This window comes from Peromyscus eremicus, chromosome 22 (assembly GCF_949786415.1).
Source record: "Peromyscus eremicus chromosome 22, PerEre_H2_v1, whole genome shotgun sequence".
Lineage (NCBI taxonomy): Eukaryota > Metazoa > Chordata > Mammalia > Rodentia > Cricetidae > Peromyscus > Peromyscus eremicus.
Window position 1 is genome coordinate 37,235,535 of NC_081437.1, and position 27,214 is coordinate 37,262,748.

Here is a 27,214-nt window from a genome sequence, read left to right on the forward strand (position 1 = left end):
CGGCTGGGAGGTGGGGGCAGGATCTGGAGCTGAAGGTCATCCTTGGCTACCTAGTGAGTTTGAGGTCTTTTTTTTTTTTTTTAACCATGCTAACCATTTTATTTTATTTTGTTTTTTGTATTGGTCATTCAGTTCTTTATTAGACCATCAGGTGTTTTAGACAGGCACAGTAACACAGCTTCACAGAGTTAAACAATTGCAACATAAACCAAAGTAACACATCTTAAAATAATATTCTACAATGGAGAAAGAACAAAAGAAAAAGAAATCCTGCATTGTTACAGGGTTTTACACAATGTTGAATGCTTTCTATATTCTTGGAGGAGGTCTGGCTGGCTGGCATGGATTCTCCCAAGAAGTCTGGTTACTGCGTTGTAACTGAAGGTCATCCTTGTCTACATAGTGAGTTTGAGGCCTGCCTGGGCTACTTGACTCTGTCTTAGACAAAACAGAACATCTAAGCCCAAACCAACCAACCCAAGTCTCCATCCCTTCTAAACAGAGGGAAGGTGTCCAGGAGGAAGCACCTGCCGCTCCTCCTACTCCGCCCCCGGGAGGCGGGGCCTCCTCAGCCCCGCCCACCGCGCCCCCACGTGACCTGTCAGTTCCTGAGCGTCTCCGGAAAATGGCCGCCGGGCGTGGTACGGGCGCCGCGCTGGTAGCTGCGCGCTCCGGGCGTCGTGTCCTCTGACAAGGTCCGCGGCGCGGCGAGCTGGTTCTGCCGAGCCGGGGGCGCCGTCCTCGGCCAGGCTGTGACACGGTCAGTGCTGGGGGTGGGGGGCGGCGAGGCCGGGGGAGGGAGGGCAGCGGAGGGTCCGGGGCGGGCGAGCGGGCGGGCGAGCCGGTGGGCGGCACCGGGGAGAGGCCGGGTGACCCGAGGCCGGTGCGGGCCGTCGGGGGCCGAGAGGGCGAGGTCGCTGCGGTCGGGGAGCGGGACGCGGGCGCTCCGGGGCGGCGTGCCCCGGTGGGCACCGGCGGGGACTGCAGGCCCAGGCTGCTTTCCTGGCTGTCACACCCATCAGCTCCCGAGTCCCCTCCGCAGGTGCCGCCGAGGCTGACCGTCCCCGTGTCGTTGTGCTATCCGGGGAGGAGATGTTGTTGTTTTCTTCTGCGATCTCTCGTCGCCCGTAACCCACGGCCCCATTGTCCTGGGCTGGGCTTTTAAAAACGCCTTGCAAAAATGCCCCGGCAAGCCCCTGCTTAGGACGCGTCCATGTTTGCTTTGTCAGCCAGCAGTGGAGGGATATATACTTTTCCCAGCTTGTCTTCACGTGTTGAAAGGTTTAAGCCGTTTTAGAACATTTTCTTGTTAATAACTGTTTGTGGAGCTCTCTGCTCCCTAGAGGACGCTTGCTAAAAATGCAGCGTTCTGGGCTGTCCAGAGATTCCTTTGGTGTGTGTGGGGTGTGGCTGAGGGAAAGCCTCTTGGAGGTGATTCTGATAGGTTAGCCTCTGCTCATATTTATTTCGGCACCACGAAAAACGAGATGTCTTCATTAAAAGGAAGGATTTACTTTTTTTTTTTTTTTTTTTTTTAAGGGCGGTTGGGTGTCTGGTGCAGAGGCAAGATTGGAAAGTGCAGTGGCAAGGTGTGTTTCTTTGTTCTCAAACCTTACACCGACAGGCTACCTTTTCGGACTCATTTTTGGGGTCCTTGTTAAAAAATCTGTTTCTGAGCTCCACCACAGGTCTCCCAAGATAGGATTCTCTGGGTAAGGGTACGGTATACGGTTTTCGACATGCTTTGCAAATAAATGATGTGCACACCAGTTTGAGTATCGTTTTAAACAGCCTGAGAATGGTTTTCAAACTCCTCATTGGGATCTCGTTTCCAGAAATTCCTCTTTTCTTCTTTCTTCCTCCTTTCCTTTCCTTTTGATAAGGGTCCCCCCACCCCCACCCCGGGTCCCCCCACCCCCACCTCCACCCCACCCCCACCCCCAGACAGGGTTTCTCTGTAGCTTGGGAGCCTTTCCTGGAACTCACTCTGTAGATCAGGCTGGCCTCGAACTCACAGAGATCCGCCTGCCTCTGTCTCCCAAGTGCAGGGATCAAAGGTGTGCCCCACGGATCGACTTTGTCAGTGTCTTAATATGTGGCCCTGGTCTGCTTGGGACCGACAGATCAGCTTGTCTCTGCCTCCCAGGTGCAGGGGTTAAAGGCTTGTGCAGTGTGTGCTACCACATCAGGCTCCAATTCAGCTCTTTAAGGACACTGAAGTGTTCATAGTGGCCCGAGCACCCCACAGCCCCAGTCAGTGCCCAGGCCGGGTGGTGGGAAGGGGGCATGTGGAGAGAGATGTGCTGCCTCTCTTCCTGTGCTCTCCTCCTCTCCCCCTCCCTTTTCTCTCCTTCTCCATCTTATGTAGTAAGCATAGGCGCTATTTAGCTGGTGTTCACAGCAATACCTAACACCCATTTTTCTTTCTGAGTCACATGGCTTACTCTTATTTTTTCCATCTAGAATGTCTCTGGATATTTGTTCAACCAGAAATTCAAATACTGGGTATTTTATTTTGTTGAACTTAATGTCTTCCATTTCTTTTCCATTTTTACTGCCTGACCCTTTTCCTGTAGGCTTCTGTTTTGGCCCCTAACTCATGCCTACAGTTCTGTTTTTTTTTTTTTTTCTATTCTGGGTTGTGTATACATACACTGCTAAGTTAAGTTTTCTATGATTCTACTTAAGAGTCATCCCCTCTTGCAGCTTTTGCTGAAGAGTGTTAGGTTTTTTTTTTTCCCCCCCACTGAATTCCTGAATGTTGAGAAGGCATGACCAGAAATGTAGGGAAAGGGCACTTACAGGGGTGAGGAGAGGTCAGGATACCAAGTAGCTTTGTGATCTGTTGTTACTCAGGGGCCACACTGGTTCCCTTAGGGGAACCTTCTCTCTTCATGTCTATAAGTTGTCATTCTCTCATTCTCTGATGACCGTCATCTTACATATCATCCATAGTGACAGGCACAGTTTTAAGTCCAACTCTGAACTGGCCGTGCTTATCTTTCGAGCGTGACATGTACAGATCGTTTACATGGCTCTGCCTGCGGCTAATGGTAGAGAATATGCTCTTGAGGGTGGGAAGGGGCCTGTCTGGACCAAGACCTCCCTCTTCGAGAAGAGGCATCCTTTATGTACCTATGTCGTCCCTCAACTTGACAATTCTCTCATGAGATTCTGCTTGCTATAGGCCTGTAATAGGTTCTGGAGACAGGAGAGTGGAGACAGCCTTTAAGCTTGAAGAGATACAGGTCTAAACCATTGTGGACTTTGAAGCTGTAGCTGTGACTTGCATGCAGGATGTGTTTTGGCTTGCTGGGAGTAAAAACGCTGGCATGCCATGTTGATGAGCACGGGCAAACTCATGATTCTACCAAGATTGGGTTGGTTCTGCTGTATGCCAGGCCCTTCTCCAGCTGTTAGAAACTGAGCAGTGGACAGAGGCCGTATTCTTGCTGAACTCTTTGCTGGGGTCGGGAGGGCAGGCTAAATAAGTAAATGGTATGTTGAGTCACACTAAGGGCTATCTCGAAGAAAGCTGAGTTATGGAATGGCAATAGTAGTGGAGGGTGAGGGCTGTTTTATACTTAGTGGCTGGGGGGTGCTCTGCATCAGGTAACATTTGTACGGAAACACAAGATGGTCTGAATAAAGTGAAGTAGAGAATGGTAGGAGGTGAGCCTAGGGAGAAGGAGAGGGGAGGTTTAAGTGAGCTAGAGCTAGGAGGACCATGCAAGAGTGTGATACGGTGTTTTAGTCTAGCACTGAACAGTGTGTGCATTTTAAATAGTTGAGATGGCACACATGTGTAGTTCTTACCCCCTCCCTTCATATGGTAGAAGCATTTTTCAGTCAATAGTTTTTGGAAACATATTGATCCCCTGTGTGAATTTGTCACAGTTTGTATACCCCTAGGTTTAAAAGATGCTTGTGTGTCTGCCTGAGTTTGTGTATTGCACCATTTGCGTGCAAGTGCCCTTGGAGGCAGGCTCCTCCGGAACTGGAGATCATGCACTGGGAACTGAACCCAGATCCTCTGCAAGAGCAGTGAGTGCTCTTCCTACCCTCACTTTTGTTCTTGTGAAGGAAGTTGTGTGATATTTAAAATTTCTATCCACATTTTTCCTGATTTTAGAATTATTTCCTAGGTTTGAAATTATTGGATCAAATAACTTTTTTAAAGTAAGGCATATTGATATAATTAATTTGCATGTTACAGAATGTACCCTTTTTGGGGTGTGGTTTTGAGTTCTGACAGGTCTGTGTAGTTATGGAACTCCAGCACAATTGAGGTAGAGACTATCCATCAGCTCTCAATGCTCTTGCATTCCTGTACAGTGTCTCACCAACCCCTGGTGTGCTCCTGTCCGGTCGGGTAGTTCTTGTTCCAGAAGGTCATATTTACATGGACTCCTATAGTGCAATAATAATTTCAGCCCACTGGTCCCCAGAATAGACTTCCTTGCTTCCTATAAAACTTGAACCCTATCGCAAGGACCCCACAAGTCTCAGCTCCTCACAGCATCAGCTCTCTTAAGTCCCAGTAGCTCAGAAAGTTCCAATGCCATCTTCTAAGTCCAGCACGAGTGAGGCAGGCAGGGAGCCTGTGGGACTCAGTCAGCTAGGCTGCTGGCACCTGTCTGTAGTCATGTCATTGGGAGGCAGACCAGGAGAATCTACCTTGAGGCTGACCTAAAATATGTACTAAGAGCCTATCTCAAGAATAGAAACAGACAAAAAATTAAACCAGATAAACAAAACCAAACAAACAAGTTATCATCTGCTCCTGAGTAGGTCTGAAGGAGCAATTTAGTTCTCCTAGTACAAGTCAAGTTTTTTGTTTTTCTTTTTAAAATTTTGATGAACCTTGATCTATCAGATTTCTCCTTTTTTATGTACTGTGCTTTTAGTATTTATTTATTTATTTATTTATTTATTTATTTATTTATTTATTTATTTATTTATTTATTTATTTATTTTTTTGGTCTTTTGAGACAGGGTTTCTCTGTGTAACAGCCCTAGCTGTTCTGGAACTAGCTTTGTAGACCAGGCTGGCCTCGAACTCACAGAGATCCATCTGCCTCTGCCTCCTGAGTGCTGGGACTAAAGGCGTGTGCCACCACTGCCCGGCTTAGTTTTATATTAAAGCAGTTTTCTTAATCAGAGGTTACAGAAACAGTGTGCTTTCTTGCAGCAGTTTTGTGCTGAGGTGTTACATTGAGGTTAGTTTTGAGTTAGATTCTGTAGAGTGGGCAGAGTAAGGACTGAAGATTTTACACTTAGATGTCCCTTGAGTAGAATAAAGTCTATTTAAAACAATTTTAGAATGTGCTTATTTATTCTTTGACAATTTAATGTGTATATACAGTGAGTGTATGTCGATCACACCCATCCCACCCCACCCCACCTCTCCACTTCCCGAAACCCTCCAAGTGGTGGTGTGCCCCGAGCAAACGGGATGCTTTTCCAGTGGTGGAAACCAGAGCAAGGACGTGGTCGAGGGGCAGGAGTGCAGGGCTACTGTGGGCAACTGAAGTTATTACTCTCCTACATCCCATGATAGGCTACACTTTCTCATAGCATGGCATGTAAGAGTGAGGGACAAGCTACAGCATGTCTGATGGAGAGAGATTTAGCAGACAGGCTGAGCATAGATGCCTGGGTGGGATGGGGCATGGTCGTATAGTGAAGGGACTGAGGAGGACGTGTAGGCCTATAAGGCTATAGGTGTTAAATAGGCGAGCGGCCACACCACTTACTCTGCTGAGGTGAAACATTTGATTTTCCTGTCCTCTGAGAAGCCATTTTAGGGCTTTGGGCAAAAGGATTTAGTTCAACTCAGTAAGGCTCCAGTACACATTTCAGTGACAGCGTAGGTCACCTGCATGCTGGTCAAAGATGCAGATTCAGGGACCCAACTCAGACCTACTGAGTCAGAGACTCTGAGAGGAGGGCCCAGGGATCTGTGCTATAATCCCTGTGCTATAATCCCAATGACTCTGATGCATCCATGCCTAAGGGTTATTTTTGATTGATAAATATTAATTGTATATACTTATGTTTCCATGTGTATACATTATGGAATGATCAACTCAGGCTAATTAACTTGTTCATCACCTCACATTCTTATAATTTCTTTGTGGTGAGAACATTTGAAATCATCTCACTTGGCTACTTTGAAAAACATGATATGCTACTGATAAATCACAGATACAGACTCCAGAACCTTTTGCCCTGGTCCAGCTAAAACTTTGTACTCTTGGGCCAATATGGCCTTTTCTGTCTGTATCCGCACCCCTTTAGTCCCTGCTAGCTCAGTTAGAAGCTCACTGTGGATGCTTTATAGACAGAAAGGGCAGGGAGGCTGAGTGGAAGCTGAGAGAGAAGTCGGCATGGCTTGTAGACTGGTAGAGGCGGAGGCAGTGACAACAGATAGGGATGACTTTTGTGGATAGAGCTGGGAGGACCTGCTGTTCTAGATTGGTTATGTATTAGATTCAGTATCATGTGAAAAGGAGGGCTAAGTGACAGGGAAGGCCTGGGCCCTGGAAGGATGGAGCTGGAGCTGATGTGAGCCGAGATGGGGTCAGCAATAGGCACAGTGGAGTGCCATTTCCCTTGCACGTGGGGTGGTGGTGACAAAGGTTGGTAGCATCCAGCTTGGGTTTTGGATGAATTGAGGTTGATATGCACTGTGAGTCTGGGAAAGGACATCTTGTCAGCATTGTGACAGGTAAGGTGTGGGGATTTGTTTATATTTCTACCATTGGAGGTGCGTCTGAATACACTGAAGGGTAAAAACTGAAGGATATTTAATAACAACTTAGTTTATTTCTAACCAGAAATGTACATTTTTGTCTGATTTGTTTTTTACAGGTGAAATAAAGTTGGCTATAGATTTCTGTGAAAATGTCAGTTCTAATATCACAGAGTATTATAAATTACGTGGAGGAAGAAAATATTCCTGCTCTGAAAGCTCTTCTTGAGAAGTGCAAAGATGTGAATGAGAGAAATGAGGTGAGGCTGAGAGTAAATTCTTACCTTATTTGTAGACTGCTCTCTGCACAAGGCGCTGTGCTAAAGATGGAGGTGGGGAGCAAGTGGCTCTCTGCTTCAGCGGACATATTCATGAAGCAAGTTCTTGTTGGAAGTCTATCGGATTCTGTGTTTTGAACGTACTTTTTAGCTAACGTAAATGGTTGAATATTGAATATAGGCTTATTGACTGTCCCCCTGATAAAATAGTAAGTATTCAGGAGGTTTGAGTCTTGAAAACTACAGTGCCTCTAGGAAGCTTTATGTCTAAGACCCTCACTTCCTTCAGATAGACCAACCAGACTAAATATGTTCTTGGTCAAGTCTCAAATCTTCCTGAGTTGTTCATTTCACATACCCTGGGATTTTAGATGCTGCATGTTTTAGAGAGTATTACAAACTTACCTTAAATATTAACCTTAAATACCTTAAATAAAATATTTCCGTTAAATAGTATGGCAAAAACATTGCTCTTATTTCATCAGATGTAGTATGATGGTTGAAAACTATTTGATATGACATTTTAGAGAATAATAAAAATTTAACTGTCAAAGTATGTGTTTATCTTAATAACTTTTAAATTTTTAGATTATTTTATTATTTTATGTGTGTGGGTATTTTACCTGCATGTATGTATGTGTACCATGTGTATGCCTAGTGCATGCAGAGGTCAGAAGGCGGCACTGGATCCCTGGGACTGGAGTTAACAGGCAGTTGTGAGCCACCAGGTGGGTGGTGGGAATTGAACCCAGGCCCTTTGGAAGGGCCACCAGTGCTCTTAACCACTAAGCCATCTCTCCACCCCTTCTTTTTGTTAGGGTCCACAAGAAGTCCCATAAAAGACCACCAGTCACGTATACAATCAACAAGAGCATTTATTAAAATTACCAACATGTTGGGGTTGCAAATGGTGACCCCTGTGAGAAGCTTGCAGGCTCCTTTTTAGCCGGGTTAGTGGAATTCCAGGGAGGAGAGATTAGTCTGGGTGCTGATTGGTAGGTGGCTCTAGTGGTTAGGGACTTTCCAGCGACAGGATAGGGAAAGCTATCTTCAGCTAGCAGGAGACTATGGGGCGCGTGCAGATTGGTTGCCCCTGAGTTATGGTTTTCCCAAGAACTGCTTTCTCAGCTCCAGTCAGCTCCAGTAAACTGAAACTAAGGCCTGATCCTTGGCAGGGCTACTAGAAGCCTGTCATGGCCCTTGTCTGGCTCCCCTTCCCTCTCACTTCCTTTTTCAATGCTAGGGATTGAACCTGTGCCCTCACGCATGCTAGGGAAGAGCACTGCTGTTGAGCTCTATACATAGCCCGACAATGGATACTTTTTGATTTTTATTTTTATTAAGCTTATTTGTGTGTGTGTGTGTGTGTGTGTGTAGGTCAGGGAACAGTTTCAGGAGTTGGTTCTCTACTATCATGTGGGTCTTTGGGATAGAATGAGGTTGTCAGGCTTGGTGGCAAGTACCTTTATCCGCTGAGCCATCTCTTCTCATAAAATTTAATCTTGGAGCAGGATATGGTGGTGTACTCCTTTACTCCAACACTCAGGAGTCAGAGGCAGGCAGATCTTTGTGAGTTCAAGTACAACTTGGTTTACATAGTAAGTTTCAGACCAGTTAGGCTATATAGTCATACCCTCCCAAAAAAGTAAACAAAAAATTATTATTATTATTATTATTATTATTATTATTATTATTATTATCATCATTATTTTTAAACTTTTGAACTGGGCGGTATAGTTTGGAAGAATGCTTCCTGGCATGAGCGAGGCCCTATCTTCAACAAGACTGAGAATAATCTAGAATTTCACAGTTGGTTAGGTTTTCCCTTCTTTCTTGTCGTTTAGATTATTGAAGCTCCTTCATATTAATGTGTTTAGCTTATCATTTTTATTGCATTTTATTTGGTGTGTGTGTGTGTGTGTGTGTGTGTGTGTGTGTGTGTGTGTGTGCCATGTTACCCAACTGGGAATCCTAAGACAGCTTGCAGAAGTAGGTTCTCTCCTTACACCATGTGGGTCCTGGGGCTCTGACTTAGGTCTCCACAGCCCTTGGTCACCATTCTTGAAAAGGATTCTTAAATATTAGATCAGTGAAATAAAATAATATATATGTGTGTGTTTAGCATGTAATTGACTATAACCTGTGTATCTGCGTTCTTTGCCTCTTTTGTTTTATTTATGAACTAGATAAGTCTCAGCTTATGAATAGTTCCATAAGCAGTCGGCAGCTTTGGTGTCTTGATTCTTGGAAAGAGCAAGATCACCTTTTCTGGGGTGGAGTAGGCCTGGGTGATAGGTCTTATTGAGACTGGACATTCTGACTAAGAAAATGAAAAACGACTTTAAGAGATGAATTTTGTTGTGTGTTTATAAACACTCTAAAAGGAATTTCAAGAGAGGATTTCAAAATGCTTTGCTTTTACTGTAATTATTGGAAGAAGACAAATAGTCATTTAAGAGATAACTGCTTTAGGGGCAGTGATTGTGTAGGTCTGATTTTCATAAAAACAACGTAGAAACAAGATCCTGGGAATTAGAAGAACAAGGTAATTGAATTGCAGGCGGGTTTGCATTGTAGCCTCCCGGGGGAGCTGAGAGGAGGACCCCCTTGAGGAGAAGTTCAGTTGGTGTAGAGTGTTGTGTTTTCTTTGGTGTACTTGGGCCTGTGATCACGGTGAGTAATGGAGGAGAGGTGTCTTAGTCAGCTTGTGTGCATTTGTAATGGAATTCCACAGGCTGGGTGATGTCTTCTCATAGAGGTCAGGAAGTCCAAGATGAAGGGCTGGCATCTGCTGAGAGCCTTCTTGCTGCATCACAACATGGCAGAAGACATCCTGTGGGTGAGAGAGGACGTGTGAAAGGGAATGAGCGAGATGAGAAGGGAGCCAAACTCTGCTTTGATTAGGATCGCAGTGCTCCAGCAACTAACCCACTGGCACAGTATGACACTGATCCATCCAGGAGGCCTGTGCTCCCATCATCTACTTGCCTCTTCAGGTCCCTGCCACTCAGTATTATGTTGTATTGAGTTTCCAGCACAGGAACTTTGAGGCATACATTCAAACAGTAATGAAGGGGAGTGGGTTTTTCATCCTCTTGAGTTTAGAAAGCAGTAGGCTTGTGGTTTGTGGAGTATGTAAGCCTAGATATGGAGGACACTTTTGTGACTCATCATCAAATGCAAGGATAAAGTTCTCCTGATGGCAAATTACTTCTTTCTCTAGAGCTGTGGTTGCTACCTTGGTTGAACAGGAAGTAGCAGAATCTAGAAATAATAGGCTTTACGATTCAGTTTACAAGGTACTCTTCTGTCTTTAGGAATCTAATAAAACTGAGCTGGGTAATGGTGGTGCACACCTTTAATCCCAGAATTAGGAGGCAGAGGCAACTGGATCTCTGTGAGTTCAAGGCCAGCCTCATTACAGAGCAGGTTCCAGGACAGCCAGGGCTGTTATGTAAAGTTCATGCATCCTCAGGGCTCAGATTCAGTTTCTTGGCTTTAGTTTCTTCTGTGTTGTATGGATGACACTTGATAGATTAGGAGAGGGATACCGTAGGAAGTATGCCAAAAAAAAAAAAAAAAACACCAAAAAACTGATTTAGGCATGTGTGGCATAGTAATTGATGTCTGCCATCATGACTTAGAATCATAAATGTTTTAAGTTAATCTGCTTAACAAATAGTGATGTGCACATTGCTTTTTTAATTAATTCTTTTTTAATTACATTTTTTCATACAGTGTTTTTGATTGTGTTTTTCCCCCTCTCTCATCTCTTCCCAGATCCTCTCTGCCTTCCTATCCACTCAACTTTATGTTATTTCTCACTCTTTTTCTTTGTCTTTCAAAACAACTAAGAAACAGCAAACAAACAAACAAAAACACCCACAGGAAACAAAACATCCCACAAAAGCAAGACAAACAGACAAAAGGCCAACCGGATCCACAAAAAAAAAAGAACAAAGCAAAGTAAACAAAAAGTCCACAAATATCATTGAGTTACTTTTGTGTTGGCCGAGTCCAGCTGGGTATGGGGCTGTCCAGCTGGGTATGGGGCTGTCCAGCTGGGTGTGGGGCTGTCCAGCTGGGTGTGGGGCTGTCCAGCTGGATATGGCGCTGGCCTGGAGTGCGGACAGTAGACCCAGGGACACTGCACTGGACAGAACTGGTGCTCCCTTTGCCCCCTGGTACCAGCTGCAGGTAACTTCTTAGTTAGAGGTAGGAGCTATGTCTGCTTTGCTCTCTGGGTTCGGTGACCCCTATCTGGCTTGAACCTGTGCAGTCTCGTGCATGCTGCCAGTTTCTGTGAGGTCATATTGTACATTGCTTTTTTGAATGGCTGATTATCAAATTTAATGTTCAAATGAGAAACTTTTCCACTTGGAAAATATAGTTATACATGACGCCTCAATCTCTAATGAGTGATGTGGCCACCACATATAATTTAATGTCTCTCACTATAAGAATGCCTGTGTTTACGTGTTTTATTTTTCACTTTGTTTAAACCAATAGTTATGTTTAACTCTTTACTTACATTATCCTTATAGTAGTATTTATTTACTGCTTCTGAATGAACTCATAGTGCCTAAAACAGATTATTAACATTATGGTGGGAAGATTACATTTCTTTTTTTTTTTAGTATACTTTTATTTCATGTGCATTGTTGTTTTGCCATGGGTGTTGAGTCCCCTGGAACTGGAATTATAGACAATTGTAATGTCTGTAATTGCCATGTGGATGCTGGGGACTAAATCTGGTTGTTCTGGAAGAGTAGTCAGTGCTCCTAACCACCGAGGCACCTCTTCAGTCTCGGAAAGTTACATTTCTAATGGCTTTAATGTATTTATTTTTCTGAAGATTAAATGCAGAGCCGTATACATTTGAGACAAGTGCCATCACTGACCTATACCCTAACCAGCTCATGACTTTCAGATCGTCAGTAAACTGAGCTTATAGTTCAAAATTGTTGATCAGCTATAGAAATACAGGAAACACATTTGGGGCTTTAAACACTTTTGTGAGAAGGTGAGTGTGGTGCTTATCAGTGTTGTAGTGAGAGCACATCATGTTGCTAAACTCTCCGTCCTGTTTGTCTCTAGTGCGGCCAGACTCCCCTGATGATAGCTGCTGAACAGGGCAATGTGGAAATAGTGAAAGAGCTGATTAAGAATGGAGCCAACTGCAACCTGGAAGATCTGGTATGCATGCCTGGGCTGCTCCTTAGTCCTCCTCTGATCTGTTCATGGAAGTGGTGGAGGGGTGATGACTAAAGGTGGTGCTTTGGACTGGGGTGGTGGTGCACACCTTTAATCCCAGCACTCGGGAGGCAGAGACAGGCGGATCTCTGTGAGTTCGAGGCCGGCCTGGGCTACAGAGCGAGCTCCAGGAAAGGTGCAAAGCTACACAGAGAAACCCTGTCTCGAAAAACCAAACAAACAAAAAGATGGTGCTCTGGGGACTGGATGTGGTACTTTATGCCTTTAATCACAGTCCCAGCTCTCAGGAGGCAGAAGGAGGGACTCTGAGTTCCAGGCCCGCCTGGTCTGCATAGAGAATTCCAGGCTAGTCACGGTGCCATAGTGAGACTCTGCCTCTAAACAAACAAACAAACAAGCGTTGTTAAACGTGCTTTGAGATATATCTCACCTTTGCCTTATGTGCTACGTTGTTTTGTTTTTTGTTTTTTTTAATCAGGAGAGAATTTTTTGCTTGCAGCCAAGTATTCCAGCTCCTTTATGTTTTCCCTCTGTACATAGCGTGCCTGAAGCTCCTATCTGTACAATCAAGTGTCTTCAGAACATCTCTGTGTATGAGCTGAGCCGTTAAGTCGTTTTCTGGAGCTGTAACTTACAGACTGTGTTATGTTTGGTGATTAACCCTTCTGATACTCTTCTGAGGGACGGATCACCATTCTGTTTCCTTTCGATTGCCTGGTATTTTTAGACTTACTTTGGGTTCACTTTCTTTTGCTTTGAGTGACCATTTGAATTTTTTGTTTTTAAGACAGGGTCTCACTGTGTAGACCTCCCTCTGCCTCTCCAGTGCTGAGATTAAAAGCATGTGTTACTGTATCCCTGGTGGTTCTCAATCTTTCTAATGCTGTGGCCCTTTGATACAATTCCTCATGTTGTGGTGACCCCCCCCCCAAATTGTTTTGGTTGCTACTTTATAACTGTAATTTTGCTACTGTTATGAGTCATAATGTAAATATTTTTGGAGATAGAGGTTTGTCAAAGGGATTGCAACCCATAGGTTGAGAACCACTGTCTTAAATAAAAATTAGAACAATTCTGTTTTTTATTTATAAAACAGGAGATCATAGTTTTCTTTGTCACAAGATTTCTTTTTTGTTGTTGTTGTTAAATTTATTTATTATGTATACAGTATTCTGTCTGCATGTATTCCTGTAGACCAGAAGAGGGCACCAGACTTCATTACGGAGGTTGTGAGCAGCCACCATGTGGTTGCTGGGAATTGAACTCAGGACCTTTAGAAGAGCATCCAGTGCTCTTAACCGCTGAGCCATCTCTCCAGCCCCTGTCACAAGGTTTCAAACCTCCCCACCTGCAGTGGCTGTACTTTAATACTGTATGCATGTGTCCTCTCATCGAGTTACAGGCTCTTGAGTTTGAGTAACAATTGCTAGCTGTAGGATCGCCCTTGAGGTGTTGGTGGTCAGTCCAGGAAGGAGCTGGAACAAGCACCCGTGACACTGCTCTCTCTAACCGTTAGTCCTGACACAGGCAGACGATAGTCCTGACGCAGTGTACGGTCGGAGGAAACACTGAAGGAGACCCCAGACTCAAATAGCATGTAGCAGCAAAGAGCATTTATTAATATTTCAGCCTTTGTGGGGTTGTTCACCTGTACAACATGGCGACGACCCTGAGAGGAGCGTGTAGGCTCCTTTGAAGCACAGCTAAGGGGAGTTTTAGGTCATCTCATACATTATTGGTTAAACAAGCAGCAGTTACACTAGTATACTTTTAATTGGCTGAGCTTTATTCTTATCATTTTTGGACATGCTTGCACAAGCTTGGGCAAGTTTGGATGTGACTCAGAAGGAGCTACTGATTTGTCCTTGAGACCTTGTGAGGCTGGCTCAGGCCTCGTCCTTGAATACAAGGACATTGTGGATAAATGGCCCTTTGTGGGAGAGACACCTGTTTTGTCCTTCTCAGAGAACTGAAACCTAAACTCAGTTGTGAGGGTGGTTGAGCTTAACCCCTTCAGCAGGCGGGTAAAGCCTTAGAGAAAGCTCCTCGTTGTTCCACGGAGGCTTAGCATGGTTCACGTTATGTTGGTTTGGACACTCTTTTGGCATGTAAATTCAAACGTATCCCTCACTTTGGAATGTTGTTTCTTATTTTGAAATGTGCCATTTTGAATGTTTTTCAAGGATAACTGGACAGCACTTATATCTGCATCTAAAGAGGGGCACATCCACATCGTGGAGGAGCTGCTGAAGTGTGGGGCCAACCTGGAGCACCGTGACATGGTACGTGTGTTTTCTGCAGAGCGGCATTAGTTAGCTGAGAGTCACCAACAGTGGTGGAGACACAGGAAACCTTGTCTGTACTTTATTTATTTATTTATTTATTTATTTATTTATTTATTTATTTATTTATTTATTCATTCATTCATTCATTCATTCCTGGAGCTGAGGACCGAACCCAGGGCCTTGCGCTTGCTAGGCAAGCGCTCTACCACTGAGCTAAATCCCCAACCCCCAATCTGTACTTTATTTTTAAGATAGGGTTTTTTTGTTTTACAACTTGGGGCTAGATGTTGGAATGACTCAAGAATGTTTTAAATGCTGGCCTTCTAGTGTCTCCTGTTTAGAATAGTCATCACCAGCTTCCTGAAGAGTTAAAAGTTCTCAGCTCATTCTTTAACAGGTCATAACTTAGTACTTTAAAAAAAATTACTTCATTTGGATCAAACTTTAAAAGGTACATTGGATAGTTTAAAATGTTTTGGGTAAGTTATAGTCTTTGGAATGTTTATGTATATTTTATAAATGTGATCTCTCCTTGCTGCTGTCCAGGAATGCTACAGTCCTCTTAGGACGTGGCCATAGTAGTGATGTACCTCCTGTTGGGTCATGATCTGGGAAAGGCGTAAAAGTGAGAAAAGGGGTCATTTCTGTCTTATTCTGTAAGATGTTTAACCTTTTAAGAAGTCAGTTTTAACATACAAGCAAGCAGGGAAGGAAGTCCTCCGCCTTGGCATATGCAGCGCACATTCCTTGCTGATGGGCTGAAGGAAGTGCATGTGCCTTAAGTTTTAAAGACACCGCAGCTTTCTTTCTCTTCATAGTATATTGTGTCACACAAGGGCTTTACTTCTATGGTCCTGTGCTCTCAAATCTAGGAAGATACTTCTGTGCTTAGTTTGGATGTGAAATGCCCCCACATATTAGGACCCTGCCTACTTCTGGGCACACTGGCTGTGGGCAGCCCCTCCCCTGCTCCTCCTTGCTCCCTGGGCACTCTGGCTGTCAGCAGCCAGGAAGACTCTAGTTCAGTGACATGCACTACACAAACTTTGCAGTGATCTCTTGTAGACTCAGCAGATTTTATTCAGTTCATGTTCTGTCATATATTTCTGAGGAGCTTGAGGATTTAAGACCATTATCTTCATAAAACAATGGTGTTATAAAGATGTACGTAGAGGACCTGATTAAAGGCGTTCCTTGCTTGTGTATGATAACCGTTTCACACACCACTTTTTGTCCTTTTAGGGGGGATGGACAGCTCTCATGTGGGCGTGCTACAAAGGCAGGACTGATGTTGTCCAGTTGCTTCTTTCTCAAGGTGCCAACCCAAGTGTCACTGGTTTGGTAAGCATTAACAAATTTACTTTTTGTTAAAAAAACATTACTTTGTGTTAATTCTGCTGGTATTTACTTAGTAAATTTGTGTTGCAAATGCTAGTCTAAAAGACTCTCTTCTTCCTCCATCCTTGTGTGTACCTGTGTATCCCAGCAGTACAGTGTTTACCCAATCATTTGGGCAGCAGGCAGAGGCCATGCTGACATAGTACATCTTCTGCTGCAGAATGGGGCGAAGGTCAACTGCTCTGACAAGGTGAGTTACAGTCCGTGGTATAAGCCTCTCTGATGTATCTTGTTTTTGTGATCTAACATTTCTATAGATGCACAGCTTGTAGATGGGTCCTCTATTTGTGTCATAGAGTAAGTGTTCTCTTGATGTGTATTACATTAAATTCATTATTAAAAAGACAGGAATAATGGACTCACGTCTTCATCGTTTGACGTTTTCTATTTTAACTCTTCTTTCTGCTTTCAATCTTGCCTGTTTTGTTTGTGTGAAAATGATCTTAAAATTCAAGTTTGGTTCTCTTTCTCATGCTTAGAGTTCTAAAGCTGGTGGTGTGATGATTGGAAATAATGGTTGAAGTTACATTTGTGGTGTGGAAGGAAGGGTAATGATGGGCTCTAAGAGGGAAGGCTGCTGTGAAAATTGGTGTCCTAGGGTTTCTATTGCTGTGATGAAGCACCATGACCAAAGAGCAAGTTGGGGAGGAAAGGGTTTATTGGGCTTACACGTCCACATTGTAGTCCATCATTGAGGGAAGTCAGGACATGATCTCTCACAGGGCAGGAACCTGGAGGCAGGCGCTGATGCAGAGGCCATGAAGGGGTGCTGCTTACTGGCTTGCTCCCCATGGCTTGTTCAGTCTGCTTTCTTACAGAACCCAGAACCATTAGCCTGTGTGTGTGGGGGGGAGGTGGCACCACCTGCAGTGGACTGGGCCCTCCCCATCAATCCCTGAATGAGAATGTGCCCTCCAGCTAGACTTGTGGAGGCCCTTCCTCAGCAGAGGCTCCTTCCGCTGATGCCTCTATAGCTTGGGTCGAGGTGACACACGAGACCACCAGGACAGCTGGTTAGGCAAGGAAAGCCTGAACTGTCAGGACTTGAACCGAGACCTAAGAGGAAGGGAGGAGCAGGAGGAGAGGATGTGATAGGAGAGGAAACAGTTGAGTAATGTCTTGATCTGGCCCATGGGAGGATCACCTGTCAAAGGCCTGCCTGGATTATGTGCTGAGACTGTGGGAAACATGTACATGAAAGGAATCTAGTTAGGGGGAAGATCAGGATTTGAACTTGAAAAGGAGAAGAGATTTATTGAGGTGGCTGAGCACTAACTGAAGAGCCATTGTGGAGTAGATAGGAAGCAAGGTGAGGGAGTTCCTACCAGATAGCAAGAGTCCTTTGTAAAGATATCATTGAGATTGTCTGCTCCTTAGGGTCAGCGTGAGCTGGCCGGTGTGATGGCGAAGAGAAAGAACAGACTTCGGAGCATATCCTCTTGCATAGCCTTCTCCCAGAAGGTAACAAATGCAGTGGGTGTCAAGGATGAGAACTGACGTCTGAGTCCTAAAATTAAGGACGTCTTGATGAGTCTCTCATCCCTAAGGATGGCTAGGACATTGTATTGTGGGGTTAGAGAAGGTGCTTCAGACAACGTGTTACCTACAAGGCAGGAGGCTGGGGACACTACAGATGCGGGAATGAAGTTGGAGTGTTTATCCTGCATCCCTTACCCATCTCTCTCAGCCTGTTCTCCCCACACCTCTCCTCCTTCTGTTCCTACCTGCTGTACTCACATCCTTGTTTGTCTGCCACGAAGACCCATCTATCAACAGCTCTCAAGGGCTCAGTTCCCAAGAGTGTGGTTGCAAGGGTGTCTGATGTTGTTCCTAGAGAATAGCCACACAGAGCTGTTTAGATTTAATTTAAAATTAAGTTGCACTAGCCACATTTTACACACTTACAGTCAAACTTGTGGTTTCTTAATGTATTGGCAGTGTGGAATAACAGTTTTTTAAGCACTATTGGACAGGCTGTCAGGGTTTTTTGAATGTTTACAACCATGTTCAGGTTTTCATGTACATAAAGGGCACTTGAGATATTCACATCTCTTGATTGGATAGCAATGCTTTCATGTCTGATTGTTAGTTTGTGGTGCTTTCTGATCATGTTCCATAAAAGGTGCTTCTGAACAGTTCTGGGCTGCAGTAGTCAAGGAGAAAAATTGATGTGGGGTTATGGTTAAGAGTGTAGATCTGAAAGCTTGGTGGTTCCATGAGTATTTTTTTTTACCTCTTTGTTTGTTTGTTTGTTTGTTTGTTTGTTTGTTGAGACAGGGTTTCTCAGTTTAACCCTGGCTGTCCTGGAACTCCTCTGTAGACCAGTCTGGCTTTGAACTCAGAAATCCACCTGCCTCTGCCACCCAAGTCCTGGGATTAAAGATGTGCGTCACTACCTCCCAGCTTTTCCTACCTCTTGATAACTTGGTTGATTTGACCTCATTTGGGCCTCACTTTCACATGTGAAAATGTGATACTGTGAACAGGCTTACTCTGTGATAAAGACTTAAGTGCATTGACTATGTGAGGTTGTCTGAGCTGTGCTTGACACTTGATGCTAACTTTAGACTAGTAGACTTCACATTATATCATAAAATATATAGGAAGCAGTGAATGCCTATTAAAAATTAGGGACTGTATGACTATGGTGGAAGGATTATCTTGATTAGAAAAGTTAAATAAAGTTGATTAAAAGACATTTCATACAAAAATGGCTAACGACTCAGGACAAAAGGATGAGGGACATAGATTCTTGTCTAGGACTGAAATTATGACTCATAAATACTTGATTAAGAATACTGAAAATATAAATTCATTACTGACTGCTTTCTTTTAGTACGTGTCTGAAAGTAATTTTTAATTCCTTGCCTTCCTTTAACAGTATGGAACAACCCCTTTGGTGTGGGCTGCCCGAAAGGGTCATTTGGAATGTGTGAAGCATTTGTTGGCCATGGGAGCTGATGTTGATCAAGAAGGAGCTGTAAGTATCTCTCCTCTCCTAGCCCTTCTAATAGAGGGAAGTGTTTGCTTTAAGGGAATAATTTAAGCTAGTACAAGCCTAGAAAAAATTCACTGGAGTTCTTAAATGATGTTTTTGTTTTTAGTGTTGAAATAGGACTTCACCATGTAGTCCAGGCTTTCCTGCCTTTGTTGCCAAGTTCTGGGATTTCTTAAGTGATATGAACTTTGGAAAGAAGCATGTTATGATAGAAAAACATAATACATATTTGCTTTTGAGGGTCTGTTGATAATGTACATGAATTTTGGGAAACTAAAACCATGAAGAAAAATTTTCAGTAATCTTATAAACTGAAAAATTCTTCAGGTCAAGTAGTTTTTCTTCCCCCCTCCTTTTTTTTCCTTTTTTATGTTAAAATTATTTTTGAGATAGTCTCATTATGTACTCTGATTGGCTGGAACTCACAGAACTTCCTGCCTCTGCCTCACGAGCTAGTACAAAAGGCATGTGCCACAGTGCCAAGCTGGTTTTTAATTGTAATTACAGGGAAACATCATGCTCTATTAAAATGCTTTTTCTTAAAGTGACATTAGACTCTGTGGGATCTGTACTGTAAGGTATTGTTCCTGTCTCATTAAACAGGGTAAGGATGACAGACATGTAAACTGTTAAGGTTAAAAATTGGTTGAGTCAGTCAGTTATTAATTCTTTGTTTTTTGTTTTTTGCTTTTTTGAGACAGAGTTTCTCTGTGTATTTTTGGTGCCTTTCCTGGATCTTGCTCTGTAGCCCAGGCTGGCCTCAAACTCACAGAGATCCGCCTGGCTCTGCCTCCTGAGTGCTGGGATTAAAGGTGTACGTCATCACTGCCTGGCTATTAATTCATTATTGAGCACCAGCTGTGTACCTCATCTATGCCAAGAGTGTCAGAGAGCCATGAGGAGCCTGACAAATAGCTTTTTTTTAGCGGTTCTCAGAATGTTTCAGGAACTAATATTTGTGTGCCGCAAGCACTTCTAAAGTGCCGAGGACTGCTACTTGTGTAATTAGTGTGTTATGTGAGACAGCTCATGATGGAGTGTGAGAGGAGGTAACGCCAACTCTCGGGACACCTGCAGCCAAGTTAAACTGTGTAGCTCGTGCTGCATTTCCTAGAGCAGTCTAATCCAGCTTGTCCTCTCTTCCATGATGGCCTTCAAGGCACTGTTCATCGGGCTGGAGCCACAGCAGGTCCCCGGTCCACTGGCCTCTCTCCCGAGTTATCAAATAGATGAGCGCGTGTTATTGTGATAATTTGATGATGACCAATTCTGGTTTTGTTTTGTTTTGTTTTTTTGTTTTTTTTTGAGACAGGGTTTCTCTGTGTAGCTTTGTACCTTTCCTAGAACTCACTCTGTAGTCCAGGCTGGCCTCGAACTCACAGAGATCCTCCTGCCTCTGCCTCCAAGTCCTGGGATTAAAGGCGTGCACCACCACTGCCCGGCTCCCAATTATGTTTTAATGTGTGAGGAAGGTGTCTAGTATTTTAAAGAACTACTTAGAATATGTTAACAGACTTTTAAGTACTGTTGAAGATCGCTTATTAAACTTTAATTGAGATATGCTCTAGCTCTTAATTCTTTTGCAGTTTTTCCTAAACATTTTATTATAAAAAATTCTTAGTTTCAAGTCTGATCCGTTTTACTTTGGAGTATTTAAATTGGAAAGTGTTGAATTTTGAGTCCTTTCAACTTTGTTACATCTGTGAAAGGGTTTGTTTCCTTAGAGTGAGTCCATTATCACTGAAAGAACTGAACCTCAGGATAGTCGGATGACTCAACAGAAGCCATATGTCTTTGAAAACTGGAAACATGGGATGGCTCAGCGGTTCAGTGCTTGCTGCTGAGCCTGGTGACCTGAGTTCTGTCCTTGGGATGCAGGTGGTGCAAAGAGAAAATGAACTCCCATGACTTGACCTCCATGTATCCACGTATACATATGCCTACGCACATGCACAACAACAAAATGTAAAGAACGATTTCTTTGAAACCTGAACACATGCCTCCTGCCACTTTTGGAATAGGTCTGGTTATTTATATTGGCATTTTGTCAGAAGTAACTTTTAAAAATTTAATACATTTGTGTATTTATTTATTGGAAGGGTGTTCAGAAGACAACTTATGAGAATTGGTTCTCTCCTTCCACCACATGGGGCCTAAGGACATTGAGGTCATCAGGCTTGGCAGCAAGTGTCTTTATAAGCTAAGCCTTCTTGTTGACCCTATCAGAAGTAACTTTCAATGGCTGAAAGATCATAATAGTGGTAGAGCCCTTACCTAGCATGCTCAAGGCCCTGGATTATAGGCCAGCACCACCAACTGTTAAAATTTGATTTATATTTTTAAAACTATGTGTATGTGCCTGTGTCTGCCTATGGATATACACATGTGAGTTAGTGCCTGCAGAGGCCAGAAGAGGGCATCACATCTCCTGGAGCTGGAGTGACAGGTGGTTGTGAGTCACCCAGTGTGGGTGCTAGGAATCAAGTTCTGGTCCTCTGGAAGAGCACCTCACCGGCACCCCAACTGTTAACAGTTGAAAATAGATTTCTGATTATGGTATGTATAATACGTGTTCTAGAACATCCTAACTTCTTTGTTTTTCTTTTAAGAATTCGATGACTGCACTTATTGTAGCAGTGAAAGGCGGCTACACAGAGTCAGTGAAAGAGATTTTGAAGAGGAATCCGAATGTAAACCTGACTGATAAGGACGGAAATACAGCTTTGATGATCGCATCAAAGGAGGGACATATAGAGATTGTACAGGACCTGCTGGATGCTGGGACGTATGTGAACATACCTGACAGGGTAGGACTGTCATCAAGAGTCTTCACATAGGACATGAGCTTGTTTTAAGAGAACTTTTATTTCTACCTTTGAAACTAATAAATTAAATTTTTCAGTCTTGTTAAAGAATGTTCTTGTTTATTTTTGTCAAATAATTTTGTTGCTGTGACTGTCATACATATGGTTAATTTGTAACTCTCTTAGGTGAATATCCTTGTAGGTGTTTTTCATAGCTGGTGTTATTCATTGTCCCAGGACTTAAATACTACCTTATACTTAAGGTTTTTTTCTGTTGCCTGACTTCTTTCCTGAAGAACTCTCCACTTGAATGAATAGTTAGTAAGCTTTTAAAACTTGTGTCTAAATGAAATGGAAGTGGGGTTGTTTTTGTTTTTTAAATACCTCAAGCCGTTTTCCCCTCTGTTTTCTGCATCTCAGTGAATGGTGTTACTACCCACTCTGCTTTACCTTTCCTTTACCTGCCCATGCAGTTCTGTTCACTCACATGAAATTTACTCTCCCTGTTATTAAAACAAATCATAACAGACTCCTCTGTTGCCTCTGCTCTATGTCTGCGTGCTGTTGAATGCATGCATGTCCCATACTCCTCTGTTGCCTCTGCTCTATGTCTGCATGCTGTTGAATGCATGCATGTCCCATACTCCTCTGTTGCCTCTGCTCTATGTCTGCATGCTGTTGAATGCATGCATGTCCCATACTCCTCTGTTGCCTCTGCTCTATGTCTGCGTGCTGTTGAATGCATGCATGTCCCATACTCCTCTGTTGCCTCTGCTCTATGTCTGCGTGCTGTTGAATGCATGCATGTCCCATACTCCTCTGTTGCCTCTGCTCTATGTCTGAGTGCTGTTGAATGCATGCGCTCCTGTGTTGAAGCCATCCAAGGCTTCCTCTTGCACTTTGGATACATACTACATTTTTAGTTTACAGACCCTGTGTGCCACTGTCCTTACTTGAGTCCTTGTCCTTATTTTGTGTCACACTCCCCCATTTAGGAGGGTGCAGCCCTGTTAAGTGCCTTCTCTTCCTTGGTCATGCTGCTCTGGTCCTGCTGTGGGGAAGGGCCATGTGCACCTGCTGTGCTCTCACTCGAGAATGTTCCTGTTTGTCATTACACCTCTACTCACATCTACCTAGTCCTGAAGGTCATCTTAGCTATCCTGTCCAGAGGGGTTACCAGTTATTTTTGATCAGATATGCTATTCTATTTGTATAGTGTTTGTCTTGGTTTATGTATTTTATTGTATGCTGTCTTTCTTTGTTAGACTAAATTTCTGGGAGTTGCGGACTTTGTCTGTCTTGGTTCCAGTGCCTAGAATGGTGCCTGGCACACTGGAACAGGGATTCACTGGTTCTCACCCACACCGCTGCTTACATTCTTAACTAGAACTGGTCTGCCTTGGGTTTGTTTAAGCTGTTAGCGGGCAGCAAATATCCTACACCACAGTGCTAAACATATACCCCTCAAGGAATAGTTGACCCACAGCACACTGGGGCCCTCAGAACCAAAGCAGGCAACAGCTCATGGGCTTACTTAACACAAAAGTCTACAACTGATCACCTGTTTAGCAATGAAATAATAAGATACTTGAGCCCATGGCAAAAATGAGCATTTGAAGTAGTGGGAAGCCTTGATTAAAAATGGCGGCTGCTGGTTGAATGTGCTCTGAGGAAGTGTGCTGTGAGGTATTTAACTTGGTTCAGTTCTTGTACAGGAGGATGAAGTAGTTTGTATGCTCTTCCTGTGACTGCCCACTGGCTGTATCCACAGACAGTGGCCTGGGAACCACAACAGCATGCTAGCTGTGCACTCCCAATTTAGAACCTGTTGCTTTATTGACGTGAAGTACTCGAAGGGGATTTATTATGTAATATCCAAACTGCCAGCCAGGGTCCTGTGATTCCAATTACATGTGTGATGGGAAATTGTCTTCAGAGACTAGATTCCATCTGAGTACTTTGTCTTTTTAAGTTTCCATCATGGGATTTCACGAGTCCTTATTCTAAGGACCAATGTCCTCTCTTTCTTACTCAGAGGGTTGCTAATATCAGATAGTGATTTTCTTTTTCAAAGAGGTTTGTAGAACAAATCTATTATACTAATAAATGAGCAACCTTAATTTCAGAACTATATTTATTTGTTTACTAATGGACCTTGTGTTTGTCCTTGTAGAGTGGGGACACTGTACTGATTGGCGCTGTTAGAGGTGGTCACATTGAGATTGTTCGAGCACTCCTCCAAAAATACGCTGATATAGACATCAGAGGGCAGGTATGTGCGCTCAGACTGCGGGGACTGTGAACGCGTGTGTCAAGTGTCAGGATGTCTCTCCTCCTCCTTTCTGTGGAGATCATGTATGTCCTAAGGCACTGGCTGTGTGGTACGGTTGTTTTTATGTTTATTGACACCAAAGTTCCCGAAGTAATGTCCACTTAAATTCAGATACAAGTAAACAAAGTTCCACACCAGTCTAGGCTGTATAGTGAAAACCTGCCTCAGAAAATAAAACAAGAGCCTGGGGGTGATTTACTGGTTAGGATGCGTGCTGCTCTCAGAGGGGACTGGGGCTCACTTCCTGCACCCATGCCACGTGGCTCACAGCTTGCCTTAACTCCGGCTCCAAGGGATCTGACACCCTCTTCTGGTCTCTGAGCTTTCCACACAGAAAATCAGCCTGTCGCTGATGGTGGGATGAAAGAGAGATGGGATAAGAGAGAAGTGTGCTGGAGATGTGTGGGTGGCACACTAAGAGCTGGGCAGCTCGTGCACATTGGTTAGGCTGGGAACTGTCTAGGGACATACTGACATAGGGGACCTGGTGTGGCAGCTACAGGCAGATTTTCACTAACGGATGGTCCTGGATCACCTGTTTCAGGCCACTGGTTACTCTGTCAGCCTTGTGCACCTACTTTTAATCCGTGTTAATTGACGTTCTCTAGCTCTGCTTTCCAGATCTGTGTGAATCAAAGGAGCCGGATAGGTTGCTGAAGGATCTGTTCAAGACAGTATAGGGTACCAGTGGTTAGGTTAAGAAAGCTACAAATAATAACACCTGTGTTTGTAAGGAATCCATTCCTACTTACTGTCTTCAGAAGAGTTGGACAGATATATTGTCTGGAGTTGTAGATGGAATTACCTGGGTCAGCATGTTTAATAATGGTTTATCCAAAATAGCAGAGTTCAGGTTTCGGTGACTTCTAACCTGTTTTATATTCCTCAAGTCTGATTGCATTACACAAGTGTATTTTAAGGCTGTGAATGCGGCACATTCACGGTGCCTGCTTAGAATGTGTGGCCGTGGGTGCCACCTCCACAGCACGAAGACAAAACAAGCACAACTTATCAGCTCTGTGGCTTGCTACTTTTTACTTACGTAATGCTAAGTCTCTCTAGGAGCCTTTCATAAGGAACGTCTCAAAAGTAAATCCTAGAAATCATGTAGATTGATAACACATCCCACCTCTTTACATTCATCAAGGACAGGTTTTAATACTGCTTCTTACATGACTTTCTTTCATTATACAGGACAATAAGACTGCCTTGTATTGGGCTGTGGAAAAGGGAAACGCAACCATGGTGAGGGACATTCTGCAGTGCAATCCTGACACGGAAATATGCACGAAGGTACAGACAGCTTTGTGTTCTGTCAGCTGAGTGATGGTAGAGCTGTAGTGATGATGCCCTGTGTCACAGCACAGTCAGCTAGTCATGAGCCATGAAGAGGTGGCTGCCCCGGGCTCTTGACACTCTGTTTGGAACGGGGAACACATTGGCTTTAAACAGCCTTTGTGCGCTGTGCTTGGCTCCCACATCAGCCACTTTAACTTTACTCACATCTTGGGAAACTGTACAAGACTGTGGTGGTTGTAATTAGCTGTGTGTGCAAGTGTTCTGTGGCAGAAATATATTTGTAATTCTGATAGAAAGGTGAAGATGCCTTAGTAATGGAGCTAGTTCCATACAGATCATTGGCTGGGAAGGGAAAAGCACCTCCTTGTCAGTTTGTAAACTATGTTTTCTTCAGAATATGTGAGTGCAGAATGACCAAAGCAGAGGAAAGCCCTGTTCTTTAAACCTTGTCTGTGTCCATAGGATGGCGAGACGCCACTGATAAAGGCCACCAAGATGAGAAATATCGAGGTGGTGGAGCTGCTGCTGGATAAGGGAGCTAAGGTGTCTGCTGCAGACAAGGTAGGACGTCTGTGCAGGGCGCCTGCGCAGAGATGGCAGTGCGCTGGCCTGCACCTCATCGTGTGTGATGACATGACTAGCTGGGGCTGCACACAGGGTGTTTTGAGTCTGTCCCAACATCATGTGGAGTGAGCAGGCTTAGTGTGTTACTGTTCTCCTTCTGTCCTGGACCACCACATGAGGAGGACATCTCAGGGGTAGCTTACCCCAAGTCCACAGAGAATACCGAGGTGCTGAGGAGGGCACGTTCTCCAAGTAGACTATAGACTGGCATGGATGGTCCAGTTCCCAGCACCACAGAGGGCAGCTCACAGCTGCCTGTATGTCCAGCTCCAGGAGATCTGATGCCTTCTTCCTGTTTCCCTGAGGACACAGATTCACATGCACATATCCACACACAGACACATAAATAAAGTGAAAAAAAATTCAATTAGGAAGGACATAGGTTAAAAAAGACCTTTGAAATTGAAACTTCTGCTGGATGCGGTGGTGCACGCCATTAATCCCAGCGCTTGGCAGGCAGAGGCAGGGCGATCTCTGTGAGTGTGAGGCCAGTCTGACCCACAGAGAGAATTTCTAGGCCAGCCAGGGCTAACAAAGCAAGAAAACTTCTTGTATTACCTGTTTGTGGACATCTCACTGTAATTCCCTTCTTCCCTCCTGTGCCACCGACCCAGCCAACGCTGTGTCTCCACTTTGGGGTGAGAAACACAGTGAAGTTCCCCATATAGAAGCATTATGGAATCCGTTGTTCATAAGGGGCTGTTTTGTGGGTGAGTGAGTTTCCTGAGGATTCTGTCTAGAATCTGTTTGTGTGTCACTGTGGGAGACAGTCAGCACATCCTTGCTGACAGATGCTCACAGTAAGGGATCAGTTGTTCACTGAACACATTGTGCTGGGAATTGATGTTCTCTCCCTCTTGTGCTCTAAGAGTTCTTCTGGGTGACACTGGAAGCAGAGAGTCCAGGGCCTTTGCACATGCCAAGTGAAGTACTAGCCCACTGATCTGGGGCGCTGTCTCTTTGGTATTTGAAGTGACGCCTATGTGAATTTTGATACACTATTTCACAAAAACACACTGAAATAAAGATGGTTAGCCTGGCTATTGTTCTCTGTTTAGTTTTAGCATAGTTGTGGGGTTGCTTATGTTTTCCTGAGGTTTTGTGTGCTGAGGAGATTTCGCCCTCTTACAGGTTTGAGAATGCGGAATGGAGTTGAGTGGTTTGGATGTGTTGAGTTTGACGGCTGATAGACAGACAGACAGACCAGCAGCCATTGGGAAGTGTGGGG

At 44.1% G+C, this 27,214-nt stretch overlaps 1 protein-coding gene across 8 annotated transcripts in view; it reads left to right on the plus strand.

Moving 5' to 3' along the window:
- Nucleotides 1-616: 616 nt before the first annotated feature.
- Nucleotides 617-27,214, plus strand: part of Kidins220 (kinase D interacting substrate 220) — a 91,464-nt gene continuing 64,866 nt past the window's right edge. For 5 of the 8 annotated variants that reach the window (XM_059248601.1, XM_059248602.1, XM_059248595.1 and 2 more), the window contains exons 1-11: nt 617-760; nt 6,874-7,014; nt 12,130-12,228; nt 14,430-14,528; nt 15,774-15,872; nt 16,018-16,119; nt 18,811-18,909; nt 21,537-21,734; nt 23,905-24,003; nt 25,258-25,356; nt 25,825-25,923. In XM_059248601.1, coding sequence (XP_059104584.1) covers nt 6,907-7,014; nt 12,130-12,228; nt 14,430-14,528; nt 15,774-15,872; nt 16,018-16,119; nt 18,811-18,909; nt 21,537-21,734; nt 23,905-24,003; nt 25,258-25,356; nt 25,825-25,923 — 1,101 coding nt within the window. In that variant the 5' untranslated portion in view covers nt 617-760; nt 6,874-6,906. The remainder of the gene's footprint in view (nt 761-6,873; nt 7,015-12,129; nt 12,229-14,429; nt 14,529-15,773; nt 15,873-16,017; nt 16,120-18,810; nt 18,910-21,536; nt 21,735-23,904; nt 24,004-25,257; nt 25,357-25,824; nt 25,924-27,214) is intronic. The other 3 variants (XM_059248596.1, XM_059248598.1, XM_059248600.1) reach the window with 1 other exon arrangement.